This window comes from Octopus sinensis, unplaced genomic scaffold (genome assembly GCF_006345805.1).
Source record: "Octopus sinensis unplaced genomic scaffold, ASM634580v1 Contig11616, whole genome shotgun sequence".
NCBI classification, from domain to species: Eukaryota; Metazoa; Mollusca; class Cephalopoda; order Octopoda; family Octopodidae; genus Octopus; species Octopus sinensis.
The window spans coordinates 30,042-56,582 of NW_021832403.1; the positions used below are offsets into that span (position 1 = coordinate 30,042).

The 26,541-nt window shown below is 39.9% G+C and overlaps 1 protein-coding gene and 1 long non-coding RNA gene across 3 annotated transcripts in view; one reads left to right on the forward strand and one right to left on the reverse strand.

Annotated features, from left to right (window-relative positions):
- LOC115229021 (zinc finger FYVE domain-containing protein 21) overlaps positions 1-24,886 on the reverse strand; it is a 47,741-nt gene extending 22,855 nt beyond the window's left edge. For both annotated transcript variants that reach the window (XM_029799449.2, XM_029799448.2), the window contains exons 1-4: positions 24,670-24,886; positions 4,220-4,270; positions 1,340-1,508; positions 3-90 (exon numbers count right to left, since the gene is read on the reverse strand). In XM_029799449.2, coding sequence (XP_029655309.1) covers positions 3-90; positions 1,340-1,508; positions 4,220-4,270; positions 24,670-24,792 — 431 coding nt within the window. In that variant the 5' untranslated portion in view covers positions 24,793-24,886. The remainder of the gene's footprint in view (positions 1-2; positions 91-1,339; positions 1,509-4,219; positions 4,271-24,669) is intronic.
- LOC118761292 lies at positions 11,378-17,070 on the forward strand. Its single transcript, XR_004997269.1, has 3 exons — positions 11,378-11,409; positions 12,577-12,580; positions 16,951-17,070. It is a non-coding gene; the product is annotated as an uncharacterized LOC118761292 (long non-coding RNA).
- Positions 24,887-26,541: the final 1,655 nt, after the last annotated feature.

Sequence of the window (26,541 nt, forward strand, 5' to 3'; positions counted from 1 at the left end):
ACCGATGATCCGTGGACAGTTTGCAGAAGAATATCGTTGAATTGTCCGAAGGTTCAGAATTTATGTCATCCACCACGTAGAACTCACAGCCTGAAATGAGGAAATGGAAGCATTGTGGGTAAAGTATTTCAATGAAAGACCCTTGTGTTGGGTGGGTGGGTGGGTGGGGCGAAGCAAGGTGAGAAATTGGATCATCATCATCATCATCATAATAATCCTTTCAACTACAGAAACAAGACCCGAAGTCTGAATGGAGAAGGCTAGTCAATGACATTACCCCAGTGCATGACTGGTACTTATTTCATCAAGGATGAAAGGCAAAGTCAACCTCGCCAGAATTGAACTTGGGATGTAAGGTTGAATGAGACATCAATATTTTGTTCATTGCTCAAACAATTCTGTCAGCCCATTGCTTTCATCATCATCATCGTTTAACGTCCGTTTTCTGTGCTAGCATGGGTTGGACGGTTCAACTGGGGTCTGGGAAGCCAGAAGGCTGCACCAGGCTCCAGTCTGATCTGGCTGTGTTTCTACAGCTGGATGCTCTTCCTAACGCCAACCACTCCGTGAGTTTAGTGGGTGCTTTTTATGTGCAACCCGCACAGGTGCCAGACGGGGCTGGCAAATGGCCACGGACGGATGGTGCTTTTTATGTGCCACCAGCACAGGTGCCAGGTGAGGCTGGCAAACGGCCACTATATATATATATAGTCATAAAATACAGTGTACATCTAAACACAATAATAAAAATAACTGTCCTTGCCAATGGAGAGTCTGTCAGACATGTGACAGTCTCCAGAGAAAGAAACAGCCAAATATTAACACAGCTTCTCAAAGATTTGCCTTGGTGATCTTACCATTAAAAACAAGTCTACACTGTAAAGTGGTGGGCATTTGGAAGGGCATCCAGCCATAAAAACCAGACCAAAACAGACACAGAAGCCGGCTCCTGTCAAACCATCCAATTCCTACCACCAAGGAGAGCGGGCATTAGATGATGATGATGATGATAATGATGCCCTCTGCCAAATTCACTCCCAAGCATTTGGTCGACCCAGAGTGCCATGCTGTGTCAGTGAAGCTGAAACGATGTGGTTAGGAAGCAAAGTTCTCAGCTCACAGCCATCTCGATAAACTTCAGTTTTAACCACGAGCACAACAGCTTCCTCAGAAAACGAGATACTATTTACTTAATGAAGTTCCACTGTTCACACCGGACTGTGAGTGACTGACAACAACCTGGTCCCGGATGCTGGCCACTTGATCTTCAACTCCAACCAAGGTGAGCAGCAGCAGCTGTGTTAAAGAAATGCCAAAAACAAACACTTGTATCACTTACCGTTCAGCAGTACTTTGAGGTGTTTGTCAAAGAAGTCATTCTCCTGTTTGGTAGTCTTTGTGCAGCTGCCGCACATGCGCACGGGGTCAATGAAGCACATACGAGGCAACGCCACTTTGTTTTCACAGCAACGACTACAGAACAACCGACCACACCGGCGACAATGATGCTGAAACAAAACCATTAATTACCATTAATTGAATAGCAGTGAAATACTGGTCACTGATTTAATATTCCTATGAACCCTTTCGTTACTATATTTCTGACCAAAATACACCCCTTATGTGTTTCAATTAATTTCTACCATAATCCTAAATTTAGTTTGGTTTCATTAAACAACTATAACTTTTTTATTTATCAATATGTTAATGTGATTTTTGGAAGATAATTTAATGAAATGTTCTCAACCAATTCTATACTATAATTTTTGTCACAAAGTGACTCTAATTGCAGGTAGATAAGGTAAATTCAACAAAATATAAAATTATTAAAATTTTGTTCAAACATCGCTATAGAAAATGGGTTATTAGCTAATATTCAATTGGGTATACAACAAAATTTTACGATAGAATTTGTTATTCTGGGTAACTTTCTGATACCCATAATAATATTTATGGCAAAATAGGCCTTAATTTCATTTAAGGTTGTGGGAAATAACAAACTATCCTTTCTTTCGCTTTGTTTACGTTTAGCGTAACGGTTCGTTTTCGCCGTAATGATTTCAAATGGGCTCATTCGAAAAAGTAAATAGAAATAGTCTAAGGCTTTACTCTCCTGGGAAAGTCTGTGGCTTGGTCCAGTTTCTTCAGAAAAATCACCGAAAGAAACAGTTTTTAAATTTTCACTCCATTCAGGTGCCAATTCATTTTCTTTATCGCTGTCGGAGCTCTCGGATTCACTGTTTTCACTTTCGGAAAATGAAACATCAGATTCATTATCAAATACCACATGCTTTTTTTTTTCAGTCATAGAGTTAGATTTATGAAGGTCTTCAGTAGAAAATCCTTCGAATTCTGACTCGCTGCTTGATGTAATGAAATTCGTATCCATTTTTTGTCAGAATTACAAATTTTGAAAACAATAGGAACAAATTTCGGAAAAAAATCTCCCAAAATTCACGGAATTAAAATTACACGTCGATTGTTGTACAAAACTGTAGATGAACCGTTTACAAAGTATAATCACGTGTTTTCACGAATGTACTAAAGAGATTTGCTCTGATATTCTCATTTAAATATGAATAGGTAAATATGGGCGGGTTTGGGCGGTTTGGACATATTAACCAAAATTTTTTTCGGGCGGTTTGGTAATGAAAGGGTTAAACATCCTAAATGTCAATGGAATTATAAGAGAAGACAAACACTAACTTTACCTTTCATTCTTCTGAAGTTGACAAAGGTAGACTCGGTCAACACAATATCCATTCTTCATTATTGAGGTCCACGTAAGAGATCAATAACACCTGTGATATGCTAAATTTCTCCCTCCCATCAAATTTGTGACATGTTAGTCACTATTGCCAGATATTCCTTGTTATTACTCTCAGATGGCAAAGGATGAAAGAATAAAAAGATTCAAGTTCAATCCCACTTCACAGCAGGTTGTGAAAATGTCTGAGCAGAACCTGACGGTGGTTTAGTGGTTACTGCATTTTAGTTAGTTAGTTAATTCTTTGGCTCAAAAAGCAAAAAGCAAGGCCATGTAGGGGGACATGGAGTTATGTACAGGGTGGTGTTCATGTGAAGAGTTCAGGCCACTTGTGGTCAAGGGAGACTTTGAACTGAGCGGTCGTCGGCATCGTCACCATCTCGTCTGGCAGCTTGTTCCACGGATCCGCAACCCGGACGGAGAAAGCCCCTCTCCTTCGATTGAGATGAAATCGTCGCAGATAGAGCTTTTCGGAATGACCCCGGAGCCGACGCTCTGGAGCAGGAGTGAAGAACAGCTCTTTCGAGAGGTTACACTTTCTGCTTATGATGTTGTGAGCAAGAATGAGATCACCACGGTGTCATCGTTTTTCTAGAGAAAAAAGGTCGAGCGTCCTCAGCCTTTCTTCATAAGACAAATGCTTGAGACCATGAACCATGCAGGTAGCCAGCTTCTGGACTCTTTCGAGATGCTGTATTTCTTTGAGGAGATAAGGAGAAGAGGCTTGAATCCCGTACTCCAATATGGGTCTCACCAGCGTAACACAATTGTAAGGTTGGGAGTTCAATTCCTGGTGGCATGCATTGTGTCCTTGAGCAAAACACTTTATTTCACATCTGTAGGTAATTGATCATCATCATCATCATCGTTTAATGTCCACCTTCCATGCTAGCATGGGTGGGACGGTTTCAGAAGAGCCAGCCAGACTTCTGTGACTGTTTTGGCAAGATTTTTACAGCTGGATGCCCTTCCTAACATCAACCACTCAATAGAGTGGTTCGATTAATTGAAAATGACTCGTGGCCGATGCCAGCGCCTATCCGACTCGTGGCCGATGCCAGCGCCGCCTCGACTGGCTTCCGTGACGGTGGCACGTAAAATACACCAATCCGACCGTGGCGGTTGCAGGTGGCACGTAAAAAGCACCCACTACACTCACGGAGTGGTTGGCATTAGGAAGGGCATCGTGCTGTAGAAACTCTGCCAGATCAGACTGGAGCCTGGTGCAGCCTCCTGGCTTCCCAGACCCCAGTTGAACCGTCCAACCCATGCTAGCATGGAGAACGGACGTTAAACGATGATGATGATGATGAACTTAATTATCAGAAAACTGAGTTTTTCATCTTCACACCTAATATCATATTTGAGTGGGTGGTTGAAAAATTAATGCATCTCCAAAGGATGCAGGGTATAGAAAAGGTTAGGAATGAATACGTAAACTGTTGTACTTACCCGTCGATTCATTAGTGCAAACCTCACCTGGCACTGCATACAGTGTACATACTACAACAGAAGACACATAGATGGCATTAAGATGGGATGTTCATCGGGGTTGGCTTGTGCTACTTAACGTTTAAGCAGTCAGATTACTTGTGTCAAATGCAATGCTTATTTTATTGTTTTGAATTTATCGTGTGTTATCTCATAGCTTCAAGACTTCAATGATGTGATTATTCATTTTTAGAATGAAATTGTAGGTTAGGTGTGAAAGACCTGATTTGGTCATTTTGAACATGAAGCTGAATATTTGGGCAGGATATGGCAAAAGATATAGATATATATATATATATTATATATATATATATATATATATATATATATATACACTCTTTTACTTGTTTCAGTCATTTGACTGTGGCCATGCTGGAGCACCGCCTTTAGTCGAGCAAATCGATCCCGGGACTTATTCTTTGTAAGCCCAGTACTTATTCTATCGGTCTCTTTTGCCGAACCGCTAAGTGATGGGGACGTAAACACACTAGCATCGGTTGTCAAGCGATGTTGGGGGGACAAACACAGACGCACAAACACATACATATCTATATATATATACATATATACGACAGGCTTCTTTCAGTTTCCGTCTACCAAATACACTCACAAGGCTTTGGTTGGCCCGGGACTATGGGGCTATAGCAGAAGACACTTGCCCAAGGTGCCACGCAGTGGGACTGAACCCGGAACCATGTGGTTGGTTAGCAAGCTACTTACCACACAGCCACTCCTGTGCATATATATATATATATATATATATATATATAATATGTAAATTAGAGAAAAAAAACATTATTATGCAATTCAAGTGAAACAATGATAGACATAAACCCAATCATAACTAAAAAATAAAATATTTTTATAAAACATATAACTGGTGATTTTTTCTCTAATTTATATGTTATATATTTATATTGAGAAAATTTGATTTAATACTAAATTGAATTTCCCCTGTAAGTTTGGAGTTATACTCCCTAATATTAATAATAATTTTATATATATATATATATATATATAATATACTAGCAGTATCGGCCGGCGTTGCTCGGGTTTGTAAGGGAAATAACTATATAAGCATTTTTAGAGAGTTATAGCCAAAAGATAGCAAAAAAATGCATTAAAACTGGAAAAAAAATTATGGTAATTTTTTTTTTAAATCGTTGACTCATCGTAGACATTTTTAGAGAGTTACTTCCCTTATATAATAGCGAAAAAATGCATTAAAAATAGAAAAAAATGATGGTAAATTATTTTTAAAATCATAGACTCATCGTAGACGCGCGCTAATACCCAGAAAGGCTCGATATGAATCACGACTATAAGATACCCGGTTTTGGTTAAACTGCACCGCAAAATGTGGGAGTAGTTAGGAATCTAAATTGTAGGAGACAGACACACAACTTGACTTTTATATATAAAATATATTTACTCTTTTACTTGTTTCAGTCATTTGACTGCGGCCATGCTGGAGCATCGCCTTTAATCGAGCAAATCGACCCCGGGACTTATTCTTTTGTAAGCCCAGTACTTATTCTATCGGTCTCTCTTGCCAAACCGCTAAGTAACGGGGAAGTAAACACACCAGCATCGGTTGTCAAGCAATGCTAGGGGACAAACACACACACGCATATACATATATACAACGGGTTTCTTTCAGTTTCCGTCTACCAAATCCACTCACAAGGCTTTGGTCGGCCCGAGGATATAGTAGAAGACACTTGCCCAAGGTGCCACGCAGTGGGACTGAACCCGGAACCATATGGTTGGTAGACAAGCTACTTACCACACAGCCACTCCTGCGCCTAATATATATATATATATATATATATATATCAGGATGTGTAAAAAGTAACATTTTGAACCATGAAGAATTTTTAAAGTAACATTTTGAACCAGATTTTTGCAGAGTTTTGAATTTTTTTTTTTCAACCTATTTTTGCAATTGTCTGATAATAGAGACAGACTTGCCCAAATGCATCAATAAATCAACATTGATATTTTTTTTCACTGTTGTTACAATCATCTGAAAAGGAACTCAGGGCAATGCTCAAGCAATTTTGCTATTCAACTTCAAGAATGGACGTAAAGCAGCTGAAACTGCTCCGGATATCAACAAAATGTTCGGTGAGGCGCAGGAGTGGCTGTGTGGTAAGTAGCTTGCTAACCAACCACATGGTTCTGGGTTCAGTCCCACTGCGTGGCACCTTGGGCAAGTGTCTCCTGCTATAGCCCCGGGTCGACCAATGCCTTGTGAGTGGATTTGGTAGATGGAAACTGAAAGAAGCCTGTCGTATATATGTATATATATATATATATATATATATATATGTATATGTGTGTATCATCATCATCATCATCATCATCGTTTAACGTCCGCTTTCCATGCTAGCATGGGTTGGACGGTTCAACTGGGGTCTGGCCAACCCATGCTAGCATGGAAAGCGGACGTTAAACGATGATGATGATGATTGCGTGTGTGTGTGTCTGTCCCACTAGCATTGCTTGACAACCAATGCTGGTGTGTTTACGTCCCCGTCACTTAGCAGTTCGGCAAAAAGAGGCCGATAGAATAAGTACTGGGCTTACAAAAAGAATAAGTCCCGGGGTCGATTTGCTCAACTAAAGGCAGTGCTCCAGCATGGCCGCAGTCAAATGACTGAAACAAGAAAAAAAGAGAGTGGTAGACTGCTGGACTCATCCATTATAACTTTTTAAAACCCGGAAAAACCATTTCTGCTGAAATATATTGCAATGAAATTGCCAAAATAAATAAAAAAACTGCTACTCTTCCATCGCAGACTGGTCAACAGAAGAGGTCCAATCATTCTTGATGTCAATGCTTGACCACACATTTCACTAATAACACTCCAGGGGTTGAGGGACACATGGGGTGTCAAAGCAAGCTTCTTACCCACACAGCCACCCGGACACCTATTTTCACAAATACACCTGAAGCGAAAGTAATTAAGAGATCGTCCTGATTTTCAGTTTGTTTGTTGTGGATTAAGTGTTGGCAACATCTGCCATCAGGGAAGAGGGGGGACTGGGGTAGGTGGCACCATCTGTTGGAGATAATGGGAGAATAATGAAATTTCCTTCTCTTGTAATTGTTCACTATATACACATCAATATATATACGTGTGTGTACATATCTCTCTCTCTCTCTCTCTATATATATATATATATGTAAACATACTTTATGTGTGTATGTATACACACATATTTCTATATACATACATACATATTTATTTATTTAGATATATTTATATATCATCATCATCATTTAGAGTCCGATGATATATATATATATATCTAAATAAATAAATATGTATGTATGTATGTATATAGAAATATATGTGTGTATACATACACACATAAAGTATGTTTACATATATATATATATATATATATATATATAGAGAGAGAGAGATATGTACACACACGTATATATATTGATGTGTATATAGTGAACAATTACAAGAGAAGGAAATTCCATTATCTCCAACAGATGGCGCCACCTATATATATATATATACTAGCACTATGACCCAGGAACATCAGGTCATAGTGCTAGTGCATGCATATACAGCTGCATGCGTGCACACTTACACGCGAGTACTGTCCAAATCGCCGACCAGTCACATACAGCTAGCTGGCATTCAATTGGTGTATCAAGTTTCGGGCATTTGGATTGGGATTTAGATAGAAAATTCACAAAAAAGTCACTTCTATTGATATTTTAATGGCTTTGCGGGGTGACTGGGGAAATGTAAAGATGTGCACGACCACCTTTGGACGGTTTTGAATGACCTTAGAAGGTGCGATCCCTCTAACTGAAAAATTGTGGATTTGTATAAAGGACACACACACATACATTTTGCCGTTTATATATATATTTAATGGCTTTGAAGGGTGACTGGGGAAATGTAAAGATGTGCACGACCACCCTTGGACGGTTTTGAATGACCATAGAAGGTGCGATCCCTCTAACTGAAAAATTGTGGATTTGTATAAAGGACACACACACAGACATTTTGCCGTTTATAGATATATTTAATGGCTTTGAGGGGTGACTGGGGAAATGTAAAGATGTGCACGACCACCCTTAGACGGTTTTGCATGACCATAGAAAGTGCGAGCCCTCTAACTGAAAAATTGTGGATTTGTATAAAGAACACACACACAGACATTTTGCCGTTTATATATATATTTAATGGCTTTGAAGGGTGACTGGGGAAATGTAAAGATGTGCACGACCACCCTTGGACGGTTTTGAATGACCATAGAAGGTGCGATCCCTCTAACTGAAAAATTGTGGATTTGTATAAAGAACACACACACAGACATTTTGCCGTTTATATATATATTTAATGGCTTTGAAGGGTGACTGGGGAAATGTAAAGATGTGCACGACCACCCTTGGACGGTTTTGAATGACCATAGAAGGTGCGATCCCTCTAACTGAAAAATTGTGGATTTGTATAAAGAACACACACACAGACATTTTGCCGTTTATATATATATTTAATGGCTTTGAAGGGTGACTGGGGAAATGTAAAGATGTGCACGACCACCCTTGGACGGTTTTGAATGACCATAGAAGGTGCGATCCCTCTAACTGAAAAATTGTGGATTTGTATAAAGGACACACACACAGACATTTTGCCGTTTATATATATATTTAATGGCTTTGAAGGGTGACTGGGGAAATGTAAAGATGTGCACGACCACCCTTGGACGGTTTTGAATGACCATAGAAGGTGTGAGCCCTCTAACTGAAAAATTGTGGATTTGTATAAAGGACACACACACACACAGACATTTTGCCGTTTATATATATATACACATACATATCATTTCTATACAATTATATATATATACAACACATATATATTTTTATATACATATATTTCTATAGACACACACACATGTCATTATCAATGACACCACTAATTGATACATTTGACACATTATTAATTAGTATAATAGCAAAGCCTAGAAAAAACATGAACTACATGGAAAAATGCAAGCAAGAGAAATAATATTCTTAAGATTATAAACCTTGCATTTTTCCCATTCTTCCATGTAGTATATATTACTATGGGCTTCTTTCAGTTTCTGTCTACCAAATCCACTTACAAGGCTCTGGTTGGCCCGAGCTTATAGAAGACACTTTCCCAAGGTGCCATGCAGTGGGACTGAACCTGGAACCATACTTCTTAGTACACAGCCACCTCTGCTTAAAGCGAAATTTTTATGAAAAGATCAATAAGCTCACAGTTCAATAAAAAGATACTAATTCAATAGAAATGCGGAGAGCATTTGATTTTGTTGCTAATATTGATCAGCCAATATCTTATTCACAAGCTGTATCAAGTTTTCTTGTTTTTTTCTGTTTTTTGCAAACATGTCATTGAGGATTCGATGTCCTGAACTGAGAGGAAACAGCTTGGGGTGAATCTTGCAACGTCAATACACCCGAGGAGCAAGTGTACGTACGAAACTACTATGTAGATGTGCATGTATAGCTACGTACAGAAACATCATCATCGTTTAACGTCCACTTTCCATGCTAGCATGGGTTGGACGGTTCGACCGGGGTCTGGGAAGCCAGAAGGCTGCACCAGGCTCCAATCTGATCTGGCAGTGTTTCTACAGCTGGATGCCCTTCCTAACGCCAACCACTTCGTGAGTGTAGTGGGTGCTTTTTACGTGCCACCGGCATGGAAGCCAGTCAAGGCAGCGGTGGCATTGGCCACACTCGGATGGTGCATTTTACGTGCCACCGGCACAGGGATCACAACTACAATTTCCATCCATATATATATATATATTACTACGGGTTTCTTTATATATATATATATATGTATAGAAAGCAAAGTATGATAGGGAGAGGAGCAAGTGTTTTGTTGAAGAGGTGAATACATGACTCGTCCATCTGTAGGGAAAGAAAGAAAGAAAGAAAGAGAGAGAGGGTGAAAGGGGGAGATGAGAAGTGACGGTAGGAGGGGCATATGAAGGAGAAAATAGGGTAGAGGGGCAGAAGAGGTGGATGTGTGATGAGTGAGAATAGTGTGGCAGATGAGGAAGGAGTTGGATGCAAAGGATGTCAGTTGAGTCAATGGAAGACCAGTGGTAAATGCCTTCCTTACAAGTAGGGATGGATTCACAACAAAGAGGAACGATCTACCAGGCTGCCATCTCAGGAATATCGTCTTTAGATTAAAGGGATACCAAAATGGAAACTGCACATCAATGTCCGAGATCTTATGCACGACGGAGAACCCCATGGCAAAAAACTCCCTCCGCCTGCATTCCAGGAGATCATTATTTACATCGTGCCCCACTCAGTTCCTGTCACGATCTGCCAGGTCCTGCAAGGGAGAGAGAGCTCCATCACCATCGTTTATGGGTAGGAAGGCTTGAGAGAAGCTGTCCAGACCCCAAACTGTCTGTTGTGGCAGGGTTTCCATGGTTGGATGCCCTTCTCAATGCCAACCACTTGATTGTGCTGGATGCCTTTTACCTGTCACTGGCACAGGTGTATTTATGCAGCATCGGCACCTGTAAAACGACAAGCCTGTACGTATGGAAGACAACGATTTGACTTTGCTTGAGGTATCTTTTCAAGTACAGCAAATTGTCACAACTCCCACTGCTTTGTCATTTCCTCTCCATCGGTAAGAAACCCAGATAATCATCATCATCATCATCATTTAGCGTCCGCTTTCCATGCTAGCATGGGTTGGACGGTTCAACTGGGGTCTGGGAAGCCAGAAGGCTGCATCAGGCCCAGTCTGATATGGCAGTGTTTCTACGGCTGGAGGCCCTTCCTAACGCCAACCACTCCGTGAGTGTAGTGGGTGCTTTTATGTGCCACCGACACAGGTGCCACTTAAAAAGCACCCACTACACTCACGGAGTGGTTGGCGTTAACATCTCAAAAAATCACAGATAGGTGCAGGAGTGGCATGTGGTAAGTAGTTTGCTAACCAACCACATAGTTCCGGGGTCAGTCCCACTGCGTGGCACCTTGGGCAAGTGTCTTCTACTATAGACTCGGGCCGACCAAAGCCTTGAGTGGATTTGGTAGACGGAAACTGAAAGAAGCCCATCGTATATATATATATATATATATATATATATATGTGTGTGTGTGTGTGTGTGTGTGTGTGTGTATGTGTGTATGTGTGTGTGTGTGTGTTTGTCTCCCTAGCATTGCTTGACAACCGATGCTGGTGTGTTTACATCCCCGTCACTTAGCGGTTCGGCAAAAGAGACCGATAGAATAAGTACTGGTCTTACAAAAGAATAAGTCCCGGGGTCGATTTGCTCGACTAAAAGGCGGTGCTCCAGCATGGCCACAGTCAAATGACTGAAAAGAGTAAAAGAGTATATGCAAGTCAGTGTCAACTATGGAGAGAGAAATCTCTTCTATGCAAAGCAGTCGTCGGTGTTTTGCTGAAAGCAAATTCACCGATTAAACTATGGAATGAAATGAAAGACACAAAACATTATTTGTGAGACAATCAATTGATTAAACTTTGGAGTGGAATCCAAGATAAAATCTATGAGAGACAGAATTATAAATGATTTGTAAGATAAACTGATTGATAAATAGTTTTAATTAAGTGTCATCACATGAACACACAAAGCCCTGATTTGTTTCAGTTTGTGCATCATGGCCATGCTGGGGCACTATTGCTGAAGGGCCTTAACAGATCAATCACAGTAGCTTTTATTTTTTTATCTTTTACTTGTTTCAGTCATTTGACTGTGGCCATGCTGGGGCACCACCTGGAAGAATTTTTAGTTGAATAGGCGCAGGAGTGGCCGTGTGGTAAGTAGCTTGTTTACCAACCACATGGTTCTGGGTTCAGTCCCACTGTGTGACACCTTGGGCAAGTGTCTTCTGCTATAGCCCTGGGCCGACCAAAGCCTTGTGAGTGGATTTGGTAGACGGAAACTGAAAGAAGCCTGTCGTATATATGTATATATATATATGTATATATATGTATGTGTGTGTATGTTTGTGTGTCTGTGTTTGTCCCCTAGCATTGCTTGACAACCGATGCTGGTGTGTTTACGTCCCCGTCACTTAGCGGTTTGGCAAAAGAGACCGATAGAATAAGTACTGGGCTTACAAAAAGAATAAGTCCCGGGGTCGATTTGCTCGACTAAAGGCGGTGCTCCAGCATGGCCGCAGTCAAATGACTGAAACAAGTAAAAGAGTAAAGAGTAAGAGAGTATCCCCAGTACTTATTTCCTTTTTTAAAGCCTGGTACTTATTCTATCGGTCACTTTTTGTTAAACAGTTAGGTTCTAAGGATGTAAACACACCAACACTGGTTGTCAAGCAGTGGTGAGAGACAAACACAGTCACACATACATAACACACACACACATATATTCCCAGACCGGGCGTTGTGAGTGTTTATTGAGCGAAAACACCTAAAGCTTCATGAGGCTCCAGCAGGGGCTGGTGGTGATCCCTGCTGTACCCTTTCGCCACAACTTTCTGTCACTCTTCTCTCTTCTGTTGGCCTGCTCGCTTAGCCAGCAGGGTGGCGTCATTTGAAGGCTAAAACAATGCAAAGTGCATTGTGACCAGCGATGTGTAGCAACATCTGATAGCCTGGTCGGTCACGGTGATATATATATATATATATAGGCACATGGCTGAATGGTTAGATCGTCAAGCACATGGCTGAATGGTTACACTGTGAGGCTTACAATTGTGAGTTCAATTCCTGGGCCGGGTTGCGTGTTGTGTTCTTGAGCAAGACACTTTATTTCACTTTGCTCCAGTTCACTCCAATGTAGAAATGAGTTGTGGCGTCTCTGGTGCCAAGCTGTATCAACCTTTGCCTTTCCCTTGGATAACATCAGAGGCGTGGAGAGGGGAGGCTGGTATGCATGGGCGACTGCTGGTCTTCCATAAACAACTTGCTTGGACTTGTGCCTTGGAGGGAAACTTTCTAGGTGCAATGCCATGGTCATTCGGGACCAAAGGAAATCTTTACTTTTTTACCTTTAATAAATATATATATATACACATATATATATATACATAGATACATATATATAACATACATATAAACATACATATATATATATACATATATATATATATAAACATATATATAAACATATATATATATATATATATATATATATATATATATATACTAGCAGTATCGCCCGGCATTGCTCGGGTTTGTAAGGGAAATAACTATATAAGCATTTTTAGAGATGTAAAGTATAATAGCCATCTCAATATGGCTAACCACAAAGGGGTGGGGTGTTACTGTAGCATTTTACGTTCTGAGATTTAATAATAAATTTTTAGAGAGTTACTTCCCTTAAATAATAGCGAAAAAATGCATTAAAATGGGAAAAAATGATGGTAAATTATTTTTAAAATCGTAGACTCATCGTAGACGCGCACTAATACCCAGAAGGGCTCGATATGAATCACGAGTTGGTTAAACTGCACCGCAAAATGTGGGAGTAGTTAGGAATCTAAATCGTAGGAGACAGACATCACACAACCTCTCTTTTATATATAAAGATATATATATATATATAAAATATTATTAGAGACAAAACCACTATTTTGCAAAACAAACAAGGAAAGACTTAATCAATACATAAAATTTTAATTTGACTATTTATTAAAATTTTATGTATTGATTAAGTCTTTCCTTGTTTGTTTTGCAAAATAGTGGTTTTGTCTCTAATAATATTTTATAATATTTTACTATAAAATTTGATTTAATCCTAAATCTGATTTTTTTCTCTGTAAATTTGGATTTATTCCTTAATATTTATTATATATATATATATATATATAGAGAGAGAGAGAGAGAGACCTATAATGAAAGATGTCTCACCTGGGCCATCTCATTAGTATTTAGGACTATATTATTCAAGGTGTCCTTTCTTATTTAAAACAATAGAATGTGAATTAAGAAAGAAAGATTTAGCTGTTATTTCTAGCATGTTCAACAGCCACATGGCTTCAGAAGTGAGACAATTGCAAAACTACAGAACAGTTTATTTCCAAATATGGCATTCATCACTGTAGCAGGTCAAAGGTCACAGATATGAGAGAGATATTTGTGTGACTATGAATCGTTGATAACTAATTAAACTGTCAACAACTAATTAACTTTTTATATCTAATGGAAGGTGGTGTGGTGGGAGGTGGTCGTTGTCTATAGCCTGAGTGTGAGACAAGGGAGGGGTGGGTGACTTGGTCAGAACAAATATTACAAAGGACTTTGGTTAGGAAGAAAACTTGTTTTTGACCCTTATTTTTTCTTCTCATTAATGCATACGACATGCATTCCAGAAGTTTTGAGACTTATTTTGCATTAAACTTGGGAAGTCGGCTAAAGGGACATTGAGCTTACAATGGGTCATGAGGCGCAATGACCCAGTGGTTAGGGCAGCAGATTCGCGGTCATAGGATCGCGGTTTCGATTCCCAGGCCGGGCGTTGTGAGTGTTTATTGAGCGAAAACACCTAAAGCTCCACGAGGCTCCGGCAGGGGATGGTGGTGATCCCTGCTGTACTCTTTCACCACAACTTTCTCTCACTCTTTCTTCCTGTTTCTGTTGTACCTGTATTTCAAAGGGCCGGCCTTGTCACTCTCTGTGTCACGCTGAATATCCCCGAGAACTACGTTAAGGGTGCACGTGTCTGTGGAGTGCTCAGCCACTTACACGTTAATTTCACGAGCAGGCTGTTCTGTTGATTCGGATCAACCGGAACCCTCGTCGTCGTTACCGACGAAGTGCTTCCCCACAATGGGTCGTGTGCAATGTCTCAAGTGGCACAGGCACTTCAAAAGGGGGCAGAATGTCCCTGGAAGATCTGCTGTGAGTGTCATCCCTGGATATGTGGTATCATGCATTGAGAATTCAACCCCTCCCACTCGGGGCCCAGACCATCAATCAAGAATTATACTGCGACATTTCAAAGCTCTCCTCACAATGCACCCTGTCACCAAGCTCTCCTCACAATGCACCCCGTCACCAAGCTCTCCTCACAATGCACCCCGTCACCAAGCTCTCCTCACAATGCACCCTGTCACCACAAACATGGTATTTATTCCCCACCCACCCTATTTACCAGATTTAACACCTGCAAACTTCCATCTCTTCTCCAAGATGAAAATCCAGCTCAAAGATTCTCATTTTAATCAGGGCTGTGGAGTCAGAGTCTTGGAGTCGGTAAAATGGGCCCCAATCACTTAATTACTTGGAGGAGTTTGAGGTGTCAATAGTCGAGGAGTTGGACTAGAATCTTTGGGGTTCAACTCCTGGTTTTAACCCTGCTGTCAAGATCCAGAATGAGTCACAGAAGGGTCTTGACTTGCTTACAGAAAAAGATTTCCCAGACAGATTCCAAAAGTGGCAGGTATACAGGGAAAGGTGTATTGCTGTGCAAGGAGATTTGTTATTTATTAAGGCCCCATGGAAGTCTTTGAAAGAGGTGTCCAGGGCCCTTGTCACAGACTCTTTCATTTTCTCCTTCAGTTTGGAGAACAACCAAAAACCACAGGGAGAAAGCACTGGAGTGTAGGGAGGGTGCGGGACGGTTTTGAGACCCATCTCTGTTGAGTATTTGGTTACCTGGTGCAGGTGCTCTGCCCTTTTGTTATGAAATCTTTTCTTGAACTTCCTCAAAACCCCCACAACGTACTTTATGTTGACCACTATTTTGAAGGGGATTTGTTACAGTTGACAAATCTGCAGAATGCATTTGGGATGTGAAGACAATGAAGTGCTCCAGACTGGTCATGGATTAATTTGTATGAGCTGAGTATCTGTTTTTTCAGTGGCACAAGGGGCCAGACAAAGCAAGTCCAGCAGAAAGCTCACGATGACCCCTTTTCTTTACAACAGCAAGAGCACCATCTACATCCACTGGGTTCCTTCTGGTGGTCAACATAGAGCACGTTGTGGGGGTTTTGAGGAAGTTCAAAAAAAGATTTCATTACAAAAGGGTAGAGCACCTGCACCAGGTAACCAAATACCTGACAGAGATGGGTCTCAAAACCGTCCCGCACCCTCCCTACACTCCAGTGCTTTCTCCCTGTGATTTTTGGTTGTTCTCCAAACTGAAGGAGAAAACGAAAGAGTCTGTGACAAGGGCCCTGGACACCTTCTCTTTCAAAGACTTCCATGGGGCCTTCATAAAGTGGCAGGAACACTGCAACAAATACATCAAAGTCAGAGGATCCTATCGAATTTACTTGCAAGACACTGGTCAATCTGGGGCTATAGATAGAACACACTTGCCCAAGGTGTCCTACAATGGGACTGAAACTGGAACCATGTGGTTGGGAAGCAAACGTCTTAGCATATAACCACATATGTGGAAGGGGTAGACCCAGGAAGACGTGGGACGAAGTGAAGCACATTCTTCACAAGTCGGGCCTCACAGAGACAATGACAAGAGACTGAGACCTTTGGCATTATGCCATGTTTGAGAAGACCCTTTTCAGCGATGTGAAATCGTAGTCATGACCAATGCTGGTGTCACATAACTGGCACCCATGCCAGTGGAATGCAAAGAGCACTATCTGAACATTGGACCTCACAGAGGTCTTGTCTTAGACCTTAAAAATGTACAAGGGGACAACTTTCCAGATCCATTTTGTATATATCTATATATATAAGGGACGTGATGCCTAGGTAGGCAAGGTAAGCAGCGCCTATCTTGAATAAAATAGATCGCTAGTAACATTTTCCTTTTATGGTAAAATATGCATCTAATTCAATAAAATTTATGAAGGTTACTCTGATTACTATGCATAAAATGCAAAATATTTTATTGTTTTGTAGATCATCATCATCATCATCGTTAACGTCCGCTTTCCATGCTAGCATGGGTTGGATGGTTCAACTGGGGTCTGGGAAGCCAGGAGGCTGCACCAGGCTCCAGTCTGATCTGGCAGTGTTTCTACGGCTGGATGCCCTTCCTAACACCAACCATTCTGTGAATGTAGTGGGTGCTTTTCCCGTGCTGCTGGCACAGGTGCCAGACGAGGCTGGAAACGGCCACGATTGGATGGTGCTTTTTACGTGCAACCGGCACAGAGGCCAGGCAAGGCTGGAAACAGCCACGATTGGATGGTGCGTTTTACGTGCCACCGGCACAGAGGCCAGGCAAGGCTGGAAACGGCCACGATTGGATGGTGCGTTTTACGTGCCACTGGCACGAAGGCCAGTCTGGGCAGCGCTGGCAATGGCCACATTTGAACGGTTCTCTTACGTGCCACCGGCACTGGTATCACAGCTACAATTTCCATTGATGTTGATCAATTTTGATAAGGTAGGCATAATTCATCCCTGCTTTTCAATCTCAGTATTGAAGCTATGCATATTACTGCTGCAGTACACATGCTGTGTACACTCATACAACAGTTGTCTTTATGTGTTATAAAGGCAGAAGTAGATCTGCTTTCAACTCAGTTGCACGCCTATGTTTCGCTAATTTCTTTGTGCTTTACTACATAAACATCACCAACTGCCTACCCTGAGTATTTACTGACAACACGTACCTGATATATATATATATATATATATATATATATATATATATATTACGGAAATGTACTCGCATAGCAAGTGACTTGATCTGAGATCATGTGTTTATAAGCCATTTAAGAAACACACAAAACCATTAGATTCACTTCAACACTTAAATTTAATTTTGTTAAATATATATATATGTGTGTGTGTGTGTGTGGAGGTGCAATGGCCCAGTGGTTAGGGCAGCAGACTCACGGTCAGAGAATCGCGGTTTCGATTCCCAGACCGGGCGTTGTGTGTGTTTATTGAGCGAAAACACCTAAAGCTTCACGAGGCTCCGGCATGGGGTGGTGGCAATCCCTGCTGTACTCTTTCGCCACAACTTTCTCTCACTCTTTCTTCTGTTGGCCTGCTCGCTTAGCCAGCGGGGTGGCGTCATTCGAAGGCTAAAACAATCCAAAGTGTATTGTGACCAGCGATGTGTAGCAACATCTGATAGCCTGGTCGGTCACGTGATCATGTCATATATATATATAGGTGCAGGAGTGGCTGTGTGGTAAGTAGCTTGCTAACCAACCACATGGTTCTGGGTTCAGTCCCACTGCGTGGCATCTCGGGCAAGTGTCTTCTGCTATAGCCTCGGGCCGACCAATGCCTTGTGAGTGGATTTGGTAGACGGAAACTGAAAGAAGCCCGTCGTATATATGTATATATATATATAATATATATATATATATATATATATATATAAATAGATGTGTATATTCTTCCCTTGTTAACAATTAACAGGAAAAAATAGATAGATAGTTTCCAGGGTAGCAAAAAATCACACAAGTAAAAAGGTTGTAACTCCTTGTTTTTAAAGGTAGAAACTTCGGGTTTACGTGAAATTTTTTTGTATAATATATATATAAATAAATAAATGGATTGTCCCATGCTGATAGGAGTGTGTGGATAGTGTTGCAATAATGAGTGTCTTGTCCTAAATTCAGGAAATAACAAAATCTCTACGTTTAGAAAGAGAGAAATGAAACTCCCATTGTCTATTATGAAAGATGAACAAAAATCTTCATATATAAAAGAGAGGTTGTGTGAGTGTCTGTCTCCTCCGATTTAGATTCCAAACACTCCCACATTTTGCGGTGCAGTTTAACCAAAACCGGGTATCTTATAGTCATGATTCATATCGAGCCCTTCTGGGTATTAGCGTGCGTCTACGATGAGTCTACGATTAAAAAAAAATTTACCATCAATTTTTCCCATTTTTAATGCATTTTTTTTTGCTATTATATAAGGGAAGTAACTCTCTAAAAATGTATTATTAAATCTCAGAACGTAAAAAGTTACAGTAACACCCTCCCCCTTTGTAGTTAGCCATATTGAGATGGCTATTATACTTTACATCTCTAAAAATGCTTATATAGTTATTTCCCTTACAAACCCGAGCAACACCGGGCGATACTGCTAGTAAATAAATAAATGGATTGTCCCATGCTGATAGGAGTATGTGGACAGCGTTGCAATAATGAGTGTCTTGTCCTAAATTCTGGAAATAACAAAATCTCTACGTTTAGAAAGAGAGAAATGAAACTCCTTTTGTCTATTAGGAAAGATGAACAAAAATTGTTTATAAACCACAGTGAATCCATTCTCAGTTGAAAGTGTTTCTTGTAAATTCAATCCAAGGCAACTTCCTATTTTGAAGTGGACAATGGAAATAGTTTCTTCATAGGTGTGGCTGTGTGGTAAGAAGCTTGCTTCCCAACCACGTGGTTCCGGGTTCAATCCCACTGCGTGGCACCTTGGGTAAGTGTCTTCTGCCATAGCCTCAGACCGACCAAAGCCTTGTGAGTGGATTTGGCAGACGGAAACTGGAAGAAGCCCGTCATATATACATGTTTGTATGTATGTATTTGTGTATCTGTGTTTATTCCCTCCACCAAGGCTTGACAACCGATTTTGGTGTGCTTACATCCCCGTAACTTAGCGGTCCAACAAAAGTGACCGATAGACTAAGTACTAAGCTTACAAAGAATAAGCCCTGGGGTCGATTTGTTTGACTAAAGGCAGTGCTCCAGCATGGTCGCAGTCAAAAGACTGAAACAAGTACAGGAATAAAATAGAAATAGTTTCTTAGTGTAGCTATGTAATAAACAGTTTGCTTCCCAACCACATGGTCCAGGGTTCAATCTCACTGCAAGGCACCTTGAGCAAATGTCTTCCACTGGGACCAAAGCCTTGTGAGTGGATTTAGTAGACGGAAACTGAAAGAAGCCTGCTGTGTATATAAGTTGTGTGCATTGTTATTCATCATCACTTGACAATCGGTGTTAGTTTGTTTACATCCTTGTAAATCTATTTCTTTACTACACACAACGGGCTAAACATAGAGGGGACAAACAAGGACAGACATATGCATTAAGTCGATTACATCGACCCCAGTGCGTAGTAACTGGTACTTAATTTATCGACCCCGAAAAGATGAAAGGCAAAGTCGACCTCGGCGGAATTTGAACTCAGAACGTAATCCCTGCAAAAGAGACTGACAGGACATGTACTAGCTTAAAAAAAAAGAACTGCAGGTTGATCTCTTCAACTAAAGCACTCGAAGAGATACTCCAGAATGGCCGCAGTCCAATGACAAACAAACAAAAGATGGAAAGAATATTGCTACCATATAAGAAGTCTCCTGCATTTAGCTTACACATACAAAAGAGGTAGATTTGGCTGTTATTTCTAGCAGTTTGACTTTCCGGGTATAGCCTTCGTCTGGTCGTTTATATATATGTGCGTGGTTGCTATGTACACGTATATAAGGCGGCGAGCTGGCTGAAACGTTAGCACGCCGGACGTTCTGAGTTCAAGTTCCGCCAAGGTCGACTTTGTCTTTCATCCTTTCGGGGACGATATAATCGACTTAATACCTATGTCTGTCCCCTCTGTGTTTAGCCCCTTGTGTGTGTAGTAAAGAAATAGGTATTTCGTCTGTCTTTACGGTCTGAGTTCAAATTCCGTCGAAGACGACTTTGCCTTTCATCCTTTCGGGGTCGATAAATTAAGTACCAGTTACGCACTGGAGTCGATGTAATCGACTTAATCCCTTTTTCCGTCCTTGTTTGTCCCCTCTATGTTGAGCCCCTTGTGGGCAATAAAGAAAAAAGAAACGTTAACACGCAGGGCGAAATGCTTAGCGGTATTTCGTCTGCCGTTACCTTTCTGAGTTCAAATTCCGCCGAGGTCGACTTTACCTTTCATCCTTTCGGGGTCGATAAATTAAGTACCAGTTACGCACTGGGGTCGATGTAATCGACGTAATACCTATGACTGTCCTTGTTTGTCCCTCTGTGTTTAGCCCCTTGTGGGTAGTAAAGAAATAGGTATTTCGTTTGTCTTAACGTTCTGAGTTCAAATTCCGCCGAAGACGACTTTGCCTTTCATCCTTTCGAGGTCGATAAATTAAGTACCAGTTGCGTACTGAGATCGATCTAATCGATTGGGCCTCTCCCCCAAAATTTCGGGCCTTGCTTCTCAGAGTAGAAAAGTTGTGTCCACGTATATAGAATTGTTTATCGCAGGGCAAACCATAACGAAATTTGATCCAACCACGTTAAACCAATTGATTTTCTTTTCCCAGACTGTATCAACGAAACGTGCCCTTTCCAAAATGTAGAATATGAATCAAGGACGAGGATTTGACTGCTATTTCTAGGACGTCGTGTGGCCGCTTAGTTCCGTATATCGTTGTGGGTGTCTACACGCATGTATGTATATGCATCACGTGCGTGTGCGTAGACAGGGAGTCACTTGTTTATAAGTATATATGTCATGTGCGTATTTCTTCGCGTACATCGACATCCTCTCGCAGACTGGCACAGTTTTTCCTCGTGGATTCACACACACACACAATTGTGTATACATATATACACAATTATACACAATTGTGTATACATACGTGTACACAATAGGCGCAGTCATGGCTGTGTGGTAAGTAGCTTGCTAACCAACCACATGGTTCCGGGTTCAGTCCCACTGCGTGGCATCTTGGGCAAGTGTCTTCTGCTATAGCCCCGGGCCGACCAATGCCATGTGAGTGGATTTGGTAGACGGAAACTGAAAGAAGCCCGTCGTAAATGTGTATGTGTATGTATATATATATATATATATATATATTTATTTTATAGAAGGAGCTTCTACAGGACTAGAACTGTTTCATTCAAATGAAATCATCATATATATATATATATATATATATATATATATATATGTGTGTGTGTGTGTGTGTGTGTGTGTGTGTGTGTGTGTGTGTGTGTGTGTGTGTGTATGTGTGTGTCTGTGTTTGTCTCCCTAGCATTGCTTGACAACCGATGCTGGTGTGTTTACGTCCCCGTCACATTAGCGGTTCGGCAAAAGAAACCGATAGAATAAGTCCCGGAGTTGAGTTGCTCGACTAAAAGGCGGTGCTCCAGCATGGCCGCAGTCAAATGACTGAAACAAGTAAAAGAGTAAAGAGTATCATAATCATTATTATAAACTTTTTAATATTTTAGGATGTGATTTGACTGCTATTTCTAGCAGTTTGAACGACCTCCTTTTCAAATGGTAGGCGTTGTTTCAAAGTCGGCTTTTGTCCCGTGAAGAGAAGAGAAGAGGTAGGGGGGGGGGGAGACAGAGAGGCTGTGTTATTGTTTAGCCCAAGGCCAGTCCTGATCCAGATAAACTGTCATGAAAAGCATCTCCAGCCACGACCACTTCGTCTTTTTTCGTCCTATGCGCGGCCAACCCGAATAACATGGAACGTGTTTTTCTCTGAACAGAATTTGACTGCTGTTTCTAGCAACTCTAGCTACCACGTAGAAGTTTCCCTCGTTGCTTCATACAACATACCTACGTAATATGTAGGAATCTTCTGCCATTAAATTCTAATATAATTGTAATTTACAGATTCTAAAAGTTATTTGCCAAAAACTTCATTGAAAAATATCCTTCTTTTCTGAAAGTTATGAGGAAACAAAGTCGGGAGGGAAGTATGCCCATATATAGATAGATAAGGCGTGATTTGAGGGAGATTTAGCTGCTATTTCTACCAAACATATTATGCATAGATAAGACAGTAAGGGTGTGATTTGAGGGAGATTTGGCTGCTATTTTCAGCGAGAGAAGAAGCAGATTGTGAAGAAAGAGGCAGAGAAATGAGATGAAGTATAAAGGAGTGAATAAGATGAAGACGTTTTTTAGTTTTCCTTCTTCTTCATTGTTGTAATTTGAGAAACAGATTTGGATGAAAGAAAGAAAGAACCAACGAATACATTTTGTGTGCGTTGCATGTGTGTGTATATATATGTATATATATATGTGTGAGGGTATATATGTGTGATTAGATGGAACCAAAGGCAAAGTGTTCTACACCCTCATCAACGTCTTGTTTAATGGGGTCAGATGTATATATAGATATATTTATGGACACAAAGAAACCTTATACACACACACACATATATACACACACAAACACATATATATATATATACACACACACACAAACATATATACACACACACACACAAACACATATATATATATACACACAAACACGTATATACACACACACAAACACGTATATACACACACACAAACACGTATATACACACACACACACATATATATACACACACACACAAACACATATACACACACACACACACAAACATATAAACACACACACACACATATATATATATATATATACACACACATATATATATATACACACACACACAAACACATATATATACACACACACACACAAACATATACACACACACACACATATATACACACATACATATACACACGGATATCAGACCAATCACATTCCCATCCATTTCTATTTGTTTCGCCATACGAAAACCGTCTCAGGTCAAAACTCTTGTTTACACACAAAGTGCGCCAACGGACGAAACTGTCGATCCCCGAGTCACACCGTGACCTCCACCAATTATTAATAAACAACATCTATATATATTCATATCCTGTAATAATTGGTGGAGGTCACGGTGTGACTCGGGGGGCCGACAGTTGAAACATTCCTGTCCCATCCTGGGACCTTGAAGACTGCTTTAAAGCAAGAAAGTATATTCGTCCCTTAATATTCGATATTTAATATTTCATCTATTCAATAAGACAATACTTCATTTCATTTTACTATATACACACACATATATATATATATATATGTACATATATATATGCATGCATATATATATATACACACACATATACATATATACATATACACATATATATACACACATATACATAAACACACATATACATAAACATATATACATATATACATAAACATATATACATATACACATACACATATACACATATATAAACATACATATATATACATACATACATATATACTATATACATATATACATATACATACATACATACATATATACTATATATATAGTATATATACTATATATATAGTATATATACTATATATTCTATATATATACTATATATTCTATATACATACTATATATTCTATATACATACTATATATTCTATATACATACTATATATTCTATATACATACTATATATTCTATATATATACTATATATTCTATATATATAGTATATATATACACATATACATATATTCTATATTCTACATTAATATTTAAAGAATATAAACAAAGCATCAAAAAACAGAGTTGGAATTCCTTTGAACAATATATCTACATATATACACAACCACACAAAAAACCCCTTTTTATTTATATATATACACACACAAGTATATATACATGTGTGTGTGTGTGTGTATACAGAGAGAGAGAGAGTGCACCTACTTCGTTGTCCGGGACCCAGTTGGGTTCTGGGATGAGAAAGGGGCTGCCGTAGTCGTCCCTCATCGTAACGATCCTCAGTCCGCTCTTGGACTTCACCAACCTCTTGTCGCCAGCATTCGCCATTTTAGGAGTGTCTGCAGCGGGACGGTGTAACACGAAATGTTGCCACCGAACCGAGAATCGACCGGCACCGCCCACTTTGTTATTAACAGTCTTCAAACGACCCTCGCTTACTATGGTTTCAGTATTAAGGTTGCTGTGACGATTTCGGGTTTAAAGTTTGAGTAGGATTGCTACGTGTGTGTCTATGTATGTATATGGGTGTCAGTTTAAATACACACACACACACAACATATATATATATATATATATATATATATATATATATATATAGTATATATAGATAGAAATAGATAGATATAGATAGATATAAATAAATATATATATATATATATATATATATATAGAGAGAGAGAGAGAGAGAGAAAGATATGTAGATCGATAGATATATAGATTTAGAGACATAAATATATATATATATATAGATATATATATATATATATATAATATATATAGATATATATATGTATATATATATTGGTAAAAACGGTAAGATAACAAAGAAAGAGATCTCAGAGTTTTATCTTGACTATTGAGTAATTTAACATATTATTGTATATATATATATATATATATATATATATATATATATATATTATATAATATATATATATATATATATATATATATATTGTATATATATATATATATATTTATATATATATGTGTGTGTGTGTGTGTGTGTGTATGCGTGTTTCGAAAGTATAAGTACTCGCACGCACGCGTATCAAATACACACCCGTACATATATATACACACACGTGTATAGTCGAATACTCTTTTACTTGTTTCAGTCATTTAACTGCGGCCATGCTGGAGCACCGCCTTTTAGTCGAGCAAATCGACCCCAGGACTTATTCCTTTGTAAGCCCAGTACTTATTCTATCGGTTTCTTTTTGCCGAACCGCTAAGTGACGGAGACGTAAACACACCAGCATCGGTTGTCAAGCAATGCTAGGGGGACAAACACAGACACACAAACACACACATACATATATATGTATATATATATATATATATATATACGACAGGCTTCTTTCAGTTTCCGTCTACCAAATCCACTCACAAGGCATTGGTCGGCCCGGGGCTATAGCAGAAGACACTTGCCCAAGGTGCCACGCAGTGGGACTGAACCCAGAACCATGTGGTTGGTTAGCAAGCTACTTACCACACAGCCATGTATATTATTTTATATTATCTATGAGTATTTGCCCGTATGCAACATCTCCTACACAAACACAAACTTAAAAACACACGTACGTTTACACATGGAGATAAAGTTGCGCTCACGCAAACACACACACACTTATAAAGAAGGTCACACAAGCATACGCACGCCAAACACGCACCTCCATATTTCAGGTCAGGGCTAAATCAATTAAATTCGCTTCCAAATAACTTCCTTTTCTTTTAAACTTCGTAGTTGTCGCTGTGTCGCCATTGTTATATTTATTGCTCAGTTTGGCTTCAAATGCATTTTGCTTCTCTTTCTTCTTTCTATGTGTAATAAAAAGGCGGCGAGCTGGCAGAAATACTTCCCGGGTCGGAGTTCAAATCCCGCCGAGGTCGACTTTGCCTTCCATCCTTTCGGGGCACTAGCGTAGCTAGAATGTGTGCCGCCCAGGGCGGCTCTTCTGTTTGTCAACCCCCGGATACACTTTTACTTGTTTCAGTCATTTGACTGAGGCCATGCTGGAGCACCGCCTTTAGTCGAGCAAATCGACCCCGGTACTTATTCTTTGTAAGCCCAGT